Source organism: Pongo abelii, chromosome 1 (assembly GCF_028885655.2).
Source record: "Pongo abelii isolate AG06213 chromosome 1, NHGRI_mPonAbe1-v2.0_pri, whole genome shotgun sequence".
NCBI classification, from domain to species: Eukaryota; Metazoa; Chordata; class Mammalia; order Primates; family Hominidae; genus Pongo; species Pongo abelii.
Window position 1 is genome coordinate 99,042,394 of NC_071985.2, and position 12,152 is coordinate 99,054,545.

The following is a 12,152-nucleotide window of genomic DNA, read 5'->3' on the forward strand; positions in this document are numbered from 1 at the left end:
ACCAGTCTGGGCAACAAAGTAGGACCTTGTCTCTACAAAAAAAATACAAAAATTAGGTTAGGAGTGGTGGCTCATGCCTGTAATCTCAGCATTTTGGGAGGCCAAGGCGGGCAGATCACTGAGGTCAGGAGTTCAAGACCAGACTGGCCAACATGGTGAAACCTCGTCTCTATTAAAAAATACTGGGCGCGGTGGCTCACGCCTGTAATCCCAGCACTTTGGGAGGCCGAGGTGGGCAGATCACGAGGTCAGAAGATCGAGACCATCCTGGCTAACAAGGTGAAACCCCGTCTCTACTAAAAATACAAAAAATTAGCCAAGTATGGTGGCCCGCACCTGTAGTCCCAGCTACTCGGGAGGCTGAGGCAGGAGAATCACTTGAACCTGGGAGGCAGAAGTTGCAGTAAGCCAAAATCGTGCCACTGCACTCCAGCCTGGGCGACAGCGAGACTCCATCTCAAAAAAAAAATATATATATATATATATTAGGTGGGTATGGTGGCATGCGCCTGTAATCCCAGCTACTTGGGAGGCTGAGGCAGGATAATACTTGGACCTGGGAGGTGGAGGTTGCAGTGAGCTGAGATCATACCACTGCACTCCAGCCTGGGCGACGGGGCAAGACTCTGTTTCAAAAAAAATAAGTAAATAAAATAAACAAATAATATAAAAATTAGCCAGGTGTAGTAGCACATGCATGTGGTCCCAGCTACTTGGGAGGCTGAGATGGGAGAATCCCTTGAGTCCAGGAGGTCGTGGCTTCAGTGAGCTGTGATTGCACCACTACACTCCAGGCTGGGCAAGAAAAATAAATTAAATTTAAATTAAAAAAAAAAGAAATGGGAAGGAAAGTTGCTAATAGCCATGATGATTTTCCTAAAGTAACTCATTTTCCTCCTACACATTTCTGAGGATCCCCCACTCAGTTGTTCACCACCAAAACACAACTAGTCCTAAATCATTTCCCAACACCAACTCAGTGTTTGAGGGCTGCTACATTTTGAATCATTGTCAACATGGCCAATTTAAATGCTACCCTCAAATGATTTTAACTTGGTATACTGACCACAGTGAAAGTTAATTAAAGAATAAAATATACTTGTTTTATCAATAACCTTGGTTTGCAAGTCAGGTAAATCATCAAAGGAAAAAAAAATCTTGATTTTTCTGAAGTTCTATTTCACTACTATTTCTGAATTACCACATAATGTAATTAAAAGCATTATCCCTCACGTGATCTGGTAAATTTGTTCTGGGGCCGCAACCTGAACCCTGAATCTCAACCACCCATTTCCTATATATTCAATTAATCCCAAGTGGTCCTGTAAATGAATGTGAATAGATAGTGTAATCTATCACGACAACTGAAAAAAACAGCTGAAATACCTTCATTTATGAAAGATAGTCTTTACAAATCAGTAACAAGATATACTTTTGAAGGGATATGACCCTCTGACGATCAAATACCATCTTTTAATCCAAATTAAATCTGAGCAATTTCTTTTGGAAATGAGAAACACAGACTACAACTTCTGTAAGTCTGTAGTCCATTCCAACATATTGAAAGAGAAGAAAGGTACAGTCGGACCTTTTCCAAATCAGGAATATAAAAGATAACTGGGTAGGACAGGGAAATCTAAAATAATCTACTAGCACATAACTCACAAACAAAACTTCAGTGTCACACTTCCTTGATACAAAACCTCAGGTAGACAGAACAAAACTCATTGCTGTTTCCAAGTAAAGACAGAGGCAGGAACAAACGTTCTAGATGATTAAACTGATCAGCAAAATAAGTAGAAAAAGTTTCCAAAATTCTCAGAGGCCATCATGTTTTCCAAGATCTCCAAATATTCATTTAATCAATCTCCCAATTTTTAAAACATAATAAATAAATATAAATAAAACTAGATCGACACATAGATATAAAAGTACTGTGGTATTTGCAGGGGGAAGAGACAACCTTCCTAGTTAATAATCTTATTGAAAGTTCTGTAAGAGTAATCAGCCTCTTGAAAGCAGCTGGGAGAGCATGCACCAGAGCAGCTGACTCTCTGCAGACTGCCTGCACTTTTCCAGAGGGAAGTAAGCTAATTCCTTGTGTATCAGGCCTGTAGAAAACATAGGCCTATCATTCTGGTCTTGCTCTGAGGTTTGACACAAGAATCTAAAAAGTTTCAGATAGCTTAAGCAAAAACAGACCATTTCTTAAAAGATGTTTTCGTATCAGTGGAAGTTCACTGAGGAAGTACACATAAGAGTACTCAAATACAACTCCTTATTCAGCACCTCAATACCTTGCAGAGAGGCACATTTCCTCAACTATTATGAGAACCTTATTTAGTTGGCAGGGAGCAATAAATAATAAACAAGAGACTACACACATACTACCTAGCATTTGACTAATACCATACCACAAAATTTAACCCTGGAGTACTAATACTATGAGAGAAAGCAAAAATTCACTTTGTGATCACCACCAGGTCTTAAATTTATTTGAAGGAGCTTCACATGAATTTTCATTTTGAAGGTAGGTATTAAGTGTAAACTTCAGTACCACATTAAGTTTCCCCCTCTGTCTTCAGTCCATTCAGCTCCCAACATGCTGTATGCCAAAATAAAAGATTTAAATTAAAAGAAGCATCTTCGGCCAGGTGCAGTGGCTCATGCCTGTAATCTCAGTACTTTGGGAGGCCGAGGTGGGTGGATTACGAGGTCACGAGTTCAAGACCAGCCTGGCCAGCATGGTGAAACCCAGTCTCTACTAAAAATACAAACAATTCAGCTGGGCATGGTGGTGCACACCTGAAATCCCAGCTACTCAGGAGGCTAAGGCAGGAGAATTGCTTGAACCTGGGAGGCTGAGGCTGCAGTGAGCCGAGATTGTGCCACTGCTCTCCAGACTGGGCAACAGAGCAAGACTCTTGTCTCAAAAAAAAAAAAAAAAAGCATCATCTTCAAATCACAGGAACAGACTTGGAGAAAAGTAGAGCTAGAACACAACAGGCTTGTAGCACACAAGGATGAAAGTTACCAATTATAAACACAATAGTAAGTATAGTCATTTAAAACATAAGAGAAAGAGAAAGGATAACTGAGAAGCTGGATTCGATTGTGAAATAAAATACAAACACAAGTTAAAGGCAACCAGCTCCTCACCAGCTGTTCCCAGTTCTGGGTGTCAGAGCTTAGTTGTTCTTAGTTCCCTTCTTTATATAGTACAAGACAGTCCAAGAGACTAGATGGCTCTGAAATTATCCTAATTCTAATAGTGATTTTCCTCTTTCGCCTTGGAAAAGTTATTCAATTTCTTTTGGTAAATAATTACATAAAACTAAATTCACAGGAAGTCCTGGGTATTAATGCACACACAGCTATATTCTGAGCTCATAAAGAGAAAAAAATCCAAACTTCTTGGGATTACATTCAAAGCCATCTTTTTTAAATCTTACTGCAACCTTCCTTTCCAGTTTCTGTCACCACAAATGTCTACAGACAAACAGCAACTTTAAGCCCCTCGCTAGCCTAAGAGCTTTTCACATTTTCCCCTCTTTGGTCACAGTTTTCCTCAACCTATAAAATCCTTGCCCCTTCTCTGAAGTTTTATTTGTTCTTCAATCCAGTTTAAAAGCCTTGTATGGGCTGTCTCCCCACCAGTCTTCTTAGGCATATTCACTCCTGCCTCTATACTTCGATTGTGCTTTTCATTTATCTCTATTATCTCGTTTAGCTTTACACACAGTAAATTGTTCACCTTCCCTACTGCAGTGTAAGCTTCTCAAAGGCAGGGATGCAGAGACCCTATGACTCATACAAGCCAAGCAGTACTTTATATACAGTGTGTGCTTACTTGTGGAACCAAACTGAGTATGAGGTAATATTTAGCAGGCCAATATCAGGAAAAGTGATGCCCTAAATTACTGTTTTTCAGACAGTGGATCACAACCTAATGAGTTGTGAAATTAATGTACCAGGCCACCACCAGCACTCAAAAAAAACAGAACAAAGAAACTCAAAATACCAACAAACTAAAAAATACCAGAGTGGGCCCAGCACGGTGGCTCAAACCTGTAATCCCAGCACTTTGGGAAGCAGAGGCAAGCGGATCACTTCAGCCCAGGAATCTCAGACCAGCCTGGGCAACATGGTGAAACCCTGTCTCTACGAAAAATACAAAAAATTAGCTGGGCATGGTAGCATGCGCCTGTGGTCCCAGCTTTCTGGGAGGCTAAGGTGGGAGGAAAAAAGAAACCAAAAAAACTGTATTTACTGGTATCATGCACTCTGGTGTTTGGTTTTGTTTTATTTTTGAGACAGGGTCTCTGTCTCCCAGGCTTGAGGTCAGTGATGTGATCATGGCTCACTGAAGCCCCAACATCCCAGGCTCAAGCAATCCTCCCACCTCAGCCTCCTAAGTAGCTGGGAATATAGGCACGCGCCACCACACGTGGCTAACTTTTGTATTTTTTGCAGAGAGGAGGTTTCACCATGTTGCCCAGGCTGGTTTCGAACACCTGAGCTCAAGTGATCCACCCACCTCGGCTTCCCAAAGTGCTGGGATTACAGGTGTGAGCCACCGTGCCTGGCCAGTAAATATAATTTTTGTGAAGCTTATTTCAGGTGTTTTTTTTTTTGGCATATATATTAGGTTATAATGTAAAATGTATCTCTTACTATGAGCTGTAATTTTTTAAAAGACATTTTAAAACTGCCTAAATTTTTTTTCCAAATGTGGGCTGAACTGTACCAACCCATCCATGGGCTCTTACTGGATTGCCCAAGAAGCACAGAAAACATCTACATAGCTGAGGTGGAAGAAAAGAATGAACCTAAATGGCTCTAACCTAAACCACCACAATATCCTTTTGTCAGCAATGCCATCATCTAATGAATGAACTTGCCACAGATTATGCTCAAAAGCATTTTGAGCAGTGATCATAAATTGTTAAGTGTCTGCTTGTCAATTAAGTCTCTTTGCTTATCTACAAGGTCATAAGAATTATTCCCAATGGGACTTACCTTGAAAAATAATTATCTTTGAGAGCATGGTAACAGGCCCTCATCTGAAAAAAAACTGGTCAGTGGTAGATGGAAAGAGAACTGTTCTTCACAATAAGTTAAAAGACCCAGACAAATCATTATGCTACTAGTAAAATATATTTTCCTGGTTACAGCAATCTGTGGAAGTTATTTCTGAGGGGAAGGTAATGCTATTTTCAAATTTAGTTTTATTTGTTTGCAACCTCAACTACCTGTGAAATTAAAAGGAATTTAAAAATCATTGTTCTGCCGTCTTCACTGATAACCAGCAGGGTAAAGATAGCAATAATAAAGGCAAAGAATGCCTGCTTTAGTCTCCTGTCTCTCATCCAATTTAACAATGGGTAATAGTGAGTAAATAAAGATATAAAATAGTTACATTTCATAACAGTAGAACCAAAGTTCAACCGCTATCGACGTTTCTACAAATGTAACTGAATTTTAAGCAGCCAGGTGCTCAAGCCTATAATGCCAGCAGTTTAGGAGGCCAAAGTGGGCAGATCACTTGAGGCCAGGGGTTCAAGACCACACTGGGCAACATGGCGACCCCATCTCTACAAAAAAAAAAAGTACAAAAAAATTAACCAGGTGTGGTAGTGCATGCCTGTAGTCCCAGCTACTTGGAAGGCTGAGGTGGGAGGATCACTTGAGCCCAGAATTCAAGTACAGCCTGGGCAACATAGTGAGACTCCTATCTCTTTAAAAGGAAAAAAAAAAAAAAAAAAAAACAGCTGTAAAAAGAGAAAATATTCAAGATCTAGAATCCAAAGATCTGGATTTAATTCTGGTTACCATTCATTGGTACAACACTCAGTTTCCATTTCCTGTCTTATAAAATAGGGATAATACTCATATATTCATTTGGCAAGTATTTACTGAAGAATACTTTCCATGTGCCACCAGACATTTGGCTAGGGATACAACAAATACATAGTATTTGATGTAGTCCCTGCCCTTGATGAGCTTATAATCTTCCTATCTCACAGGACTGTGTGAAGATCAGATGTAAAAACACTACAAACTGGCTGGGCGCAGTGGCTCATGCCTGTAATCCCAGCATTTTGGGAGGCCGAGGCGGGCTGATCACCTGAGGTCGGGAGTTTGAGACCAGCCTGGCCTGACCAACATGGAGAAACCCCGTCTCTACTAAAAATACAAAATTTAGATGGGCGTGGTGGCACATGCCTGTAATCCCAGCTGCTTGGGAAGCTGAGGCAGGGGAATCGCTTGAACCCGGGAGGCGGAGGTTGCAGTGAGCCGAGATTGCGCCACTGCACTCCAGCCTGGGCAACAACAGTGAAACGCTGTCTCTAAATAAATAAATAAATAAATAAAACTACAAACAATAACACACTATACACACTGCAAAGCAGTAAAATGATTATTATAACTATTAATATTAACTTGTTCTACCTCTTAACCATCCATCTTTATTTCAAGAGCTTAGCAAGATCCAATAAATAAAGTATAGACGATCAGATAGAACAGTTAGTATTTAACTGATTTTCCACTTAGGTTGGAATTCGAGAGCCTAACAATTCACTATTTGTTGGTATAACCTTAGCTCATTACTCTCAATATAATCATGAAGATAAAATGAACTGAGAATCCAAGGCCTACAACCTACTGCATCACCCTGGGCATGTAACTGAGTATGTGGGTTGCATTACCCACACCTGGTAAAGGAGTAAAAAAATAAAGATTTCTAGGCCCTATGAGAGATCTACTGAATCATAACCCTTAAAAGGTGAGCCTGAGAATCTGTACTTTAGATAAGCACACCCAAGTGCTTCTTACGTTCCCTAAAGCCTGAGAACTGCTGCCAAACAAATTTCCTTTGATCAATAACCATGATTTCATTATTTCAAACATTACCCAAATCTACCTAGAAAATATCAGCCAAATAGAATTCAGTTGCAATTGAGAAAGCAGCTTTTGAGACGGTACTTAGTCTGTGTTACATGACTCACACTTAACTCATAAAAATACTTCTTGTGGCACCAGCCTCTTTAATTCATTTTCAAACTCTCACATAAAATGAAGTTAAAAAACTGATGATTTTGAATGCTTGCAAGCCAATCTTAGTGGTCCATGCTTAAACTAATCCTTCAAAAATACAGACAGTTTTATATCCATATCCACTGCACACTAAAACCTTCCAGCAGCATCTCTCAAGAAATAAATCAATCAAGAGTCCTTGGAACTACTTTAACCTTAAGAAAATTAACCTGAAATCAAATGTTACTTCACATACTATATAATTAGTGCAAAGACATATTTATTTTGGTTCTGTTTGTTGAAAGCATTCTTTACTCATTAGCCTCCAGGTACATACACATCAAAGGGAAAACACTCAGTATATGTTACACTGGGAAAAATTACATGGTGGAAACCAGCATTGCTAGTCAAAAAAACTTTCCATCTGCAGTAAAATTTAGAGCCCAGAGGGCTTGTTCATACTGCAGTACCAAGCCCTGTTAGAATCTAGACAGTTTTGAAAGGAGAAAAGGCAAACTGAACCATATGGGCTCCAATTTAGTTTCAGGACTAAAGATTAGGACAGAGCCTTGGTAAGCCGACTTTAAAAGAAACACAAAGAAACTGAAGCTCTTACTTGTGTCCAAGTTTGTATGCCCTTAAATTTCAAAGTTACTCTGTTCTTTCACATCTCTGTCAGTTGTCCAAACAACTGAAAAATACGGAAATTGTTATAAAAACAATTTGTAAACACAATAGAAGAATCTAAAATAGGGAAAAGTCTTAAATAGCAATTATCAAGGTCCAAACATTCACCTATGACTTGATACAAACTATATCCACACAATGATAATCCACCTATCCCTAATTCTGACCCCACCTGGCTCTTCAGCAACATGCAAAGCTTTCCTGGGACAACAGAGGTAAACTTTAAGAACTTGGAGGACAGACAAAAGCTCTAAGGAGTATTGCCTAAAAAATGCTTTAGGAAAATTAGCATCAACCTAACCATGATCGAGACAAGTAGCAGGCACAGATATCCCTCAAGAATGACATCTATTTGGTTGCTAATTTCCCCTTTCACTTGAAACCCTAAAGAGAAGGCGCAGACTATCGAAGAAAGGAAAAAAAAAAAAAAAAAAAAGAAAAGAGAAAGACACTGTATAGTTGAGGTCTCACAGAATGTACCACTAGCTTGGCTTTGGGCTGTAATTATCATTACTTCCCCTATAGTACCAAAGAAGGTTCAGAGAATTTGGAAATCAAAATACATATAGTTGGAAGAGTGAGAAACCAATGCCAGGAAGATTTCTGATTATCACAACCTTCCAGAGAGGTCTTCTAGGCAGAGTATTCCTTTCCCCTGCCCACTAAAAGTGACAAAGTTCTCTACTTACCACAAAGGATGTGCCAAAAAGTAATGTTTGTTCTCTAGAAGGCAAAGATTTCCCAGCTTCCTAGTCTGGAACCTGAACCAAAGGCAAGTCCTTCTACCTTTCCTAGGGGATCATCTGAGGTCTCCTTTACAGTTTATATCTAGGCTCTTGGGCAGAAGCCACAATAAAGGCAAGAAGCCACTAACTATGTACGTTGGGATGTGTGTGTGTATCTGCAAAGATAGATCATGTTAACTATCGTCTCCTACAGAATTATTCTTTTTGGTTTAGTTCCTTTAGATCCTGTGAAGAGTAAATAATGTAGAACTTCATCATAAATTTATAATTATAAACGCTTTAGTTTTAAATTTAAAAATAAGAAGCTGAGTCCAAAATTAACTTCCAAAGGGAAAGGAAAATGATAATTCCGAGACCTTCTATTGGAAGAAAACATCAGCCACAAATTTTGAGTTATCTAGAAAGAAAATAATTAGGTGCCCAAGTATAAGAAATCTGAAGATCATTATTGTAATCCCAGCACTTTGGGAGGCCGAGGCGGGTGGATCAACTGAGGTCAGGAGTTTCAGACCAGCCTGGCCAACATGGTGAAACCCGTCTCTACTAAAAATACAAAATTAGCTGGGCATAATGGCACATGCCTGTAATCCCAGCTACTCAGGAGGCTGAGGCAGGAGAATCGCTTGAACCCGGGAGGCGGAGGTTGCAGTGAGCCGAGATCGCGCCACTGCACTCCAGCCTGGTCGACGATCAAAACTCCATCTCAAAAAAAAAAAAGAATATATTGTCAGAGAATACTAGGAATACTAGGAAACAGTATGTAGGACATTAATGAAACAAGAAAGCATCTATTTACAGAAAAGACAGAGGAAAGGTATACTGTCTCCAAACACTGGCCTAGGTGAGCAACTATTTCTTTTTTTTTTTTCAATCAACTCTCCCAGGTTAAAAGCAACTATTTCTTGAGGTGGAAGAGGTGAGGAAACAGAATGAGTGGATACCATAGAGTAAGAATGTCAAGGATAAGGGTAGATGGCACGAGATGAGTAACAAGGAATGGATTTCTCTATAAGGCAGATTTTCAAAAAACTATCCCCTTTGCAAACCTACTGTTTTACAAGAGGCAACAGAAGGTTGCGGAAATTACAATTAAAATAAAATTTATAAAAAATGAGAACGATTTCAAGTGGGCAAATCGACATATGGAGGGAGAGAGTAAAAGTGTAAAAAAGGAATGCACAACATAGATTCAGTAAGAAGAAACACAGCACTGAAGACTGCTGAGGAGAACAGAGACAATGCGAGCACACACCACCTGCAAGTCAACCTGCAATCACTATCCGAATTTCAATACGAAGTACAAAAAGGCAAATGTAACACCTAGATTAGGGTAATGGAGGAGGTGTGCACAGAGATTGCAAGACAAGGTAGCATCCCGCAAGAGCATGGAGGGATGTGGTGGGGAAGGCGTATGAAGGGGGAGGGACTGCAGCAGGGGAGAGAGGGTGGGCTGCAGCAGCAGAAGGCGCCTTAAAAAACAGAAGAAAGGAAAAGCAGCCTAGGGGAGGGAAAGACTAGGACAAAATCAAGTGTGGGATCACAGGAGGATAGAGTAGAAGAGGCAGCAGAGACGTGCATGCCCTAAAAAAGCAAAGCGGTCAAAGACCCAAAAAGGGCTTCAAGTAGTTTGGGAGGAGGAGGAGTTACAAGGGGTCTACCATAAACCTGACTAGGAGGAGGCATGAATATAGAGCAGGAGTGAAGGCAGGAGGCCAGGGAAGGGATGCTCTCAGAGGGGTGTGCTGATGGAGACACTAGATTCCAAATTAGGGTGTGATACGGGGGCAACCGAGAAGAGAAACTACAGTGTCAAATCCCAAGCCGCCCACCCCAAAGGCATGCAAGGGTCAGAAAGCAAGGTAAACTCTTGGAGTAGAAATACAAAAAGGAGGAGAGGAAAGGGGCACACGGTGGGATGGAAAAATTTAGGGGCAGCTTAACCATGAGGAGAGGGTAACTAAGGAAAGAAAAAGGAGTGGAGCGGGGAGGGATGATGTTTCCGGACGAAAAGTAGGAGCAGACCAGAGGTCCTGCCTACTTGGTCTGGAGGGCAGAAGGGGCAGTCCACGGGGGCGGAGGGGAGTGGTGGAGAATGAAACTGCGATGCTAAAGATGAGAACTTGGGGAGGAGACGGTACTGGCTGGATCAGAAAACGAAACGCCGTCAGTAAGGAGCAGATGAGGTTCCTTCTGAGCAAGACGAGGGGGAGTGAGGAGCAGAATGCAGCACGCCAAACGGGAAGGCAAAGGGGCGGAGAAGAGCCCAGAGTAATCGGGGCACAGGGAAGAGCACTGGGGGTGCAAGGGCATCAGCTGGAGACGACGGGGTGGGAGACCGGCGTCGCAGAAGCCCCGGGGCGCGTGGCGGGAGGGCAGCCCACAAGGATGGGCCCGGCTGCGGAGGCCTGAGGGGCGGGGGTCCGGAGGCCGGCTCGGAGCTCGGGGGAGGTGCGGCCTGGGGGTGACAAGGGTAGCAGGGAGTGCAGGGGCAGGAGGAGGGGCGCGGGGAGGATGGGGCGGCGGGTAGCCCCGATACTCACACCTCCAGGATGCGGTCCCCCTTGCGCACCCCGGCCCGATCGGCCGCCCCCCCGGGCAGCACGGCGCTCACATGCTGCAGCGGCGCGTACAGCTCCCCGTTGATGCTCCGCAGTTGCCCGCCCTCGCTCACTTGGCCCCGCACGTTGAAGCCGTAGCCGGACTCGGACTTGACGATGCGCACGACCCGCGGGCCGCCGCCTCCCCCGCCGCCGTTCCCGGCGCAGTGAAGCCCAGACCCCCCGCCGCCGCCGCCACCTCCGTTCCTGTGAGGGGCTGAGGGGTGAATCCCTTCCCCGTCCTCGTCCGCCATCTTGCGAGCAGGAGAGCCGTACCCCCGCCCCCTACGCCTCCAAGGCCTCCCGGCGCGTGCTTGCCCTGCCCGGCAGCCGCACGACCCCCGACGCGCGCGCCCGATCCGCCGGCCGCGGGACCGACTCGGCCACCAAGCTGCTGGCGCGGGGTGAAGAGGAGGCAGGGGGCGGGCGAAAAGCGGACAATCGGGCACCGTGGGGCCTCCTGGGAGACGTAGTTTATGGGCGGCGGGGGCGGGGAGCGGTCCGCTCCCGGGCCTGAGCCGAGGTCTTAAGACGCAGTTCGGAAGCAAGGCCTGCCGGGAGTTGTAGTTTATCTTTTATGCTGGGTTAGGAATTTGATCTGCTGGGTGGGGAGAGTATACCCAGCACCCAGCGTGGTAAAATGATTCAGTTCTTGATGCGGACCAAGTTTTTTTTCCCCCCCTTTCATTTCATAACCTCTAAAAAACAATAATGTTAGAATAACTTAACGTTTATGATTCAACACAGTCTTAAATTATATCAACTCATTTTTAGGCACAGTAACTTATATGTTGACCAGGGCCCAACAACCTGTGAGGCAACCGGATCACGATTAGCTTCCCTATTTTACGTTATTAGGAAACAACCTTAGAGTGCTCAAAGTCATCCAGCTACTAAGTATCAGGAACTAAGGCCCAGTTATTGTGCAACTTTCTTGTCTTGTATTGCAACTACAGTCATGTGCCGCATGAGAACATTTTGGTCTACAATGGACTGCAAACACGAGGGAGGCCCCCTAAGATGATAATGGAGCTGAAAAATGTCTATCACCTAGTGACACAGTAGCCACCATAAGGTCATAGCA

At 43.2% G+C, this 12,152-nt stretch overlaps 1 protein-coding gene across 5 annotated transcripts in view; it reads right to left on the minus strand.

Moving 5' to 3' along the window:
* The window catches only part of SNX27 (sorting nexin 27), an 88,935-nt gene extending 77,335 nt beyond the window's left edge, over positions 1-11,600 (minus strand). Inside the window, exon 1 of one of the 5 annotated variants that reach the window (XM_054527975.2) lies at positions 11,012-11,600. In XM_054527975.2, the coding sequence (XP_054383950.1) occupies positions 11,012-11,322 (311 nt within the window). In that variant the 5' untranslated portion in view covers positions 11,323-11,600. The remainder of the gene's footprint in view (positions 1-11,011) is intronic. The other 4 variants (XM_009244357.4, XM_063727693.1, XM_054527978.2 and 1 more) reach the window with 4 other exon arrangements.
* Between the last annotated feature and the right edge of the window lie 552 nt (positions 11,601-12,152).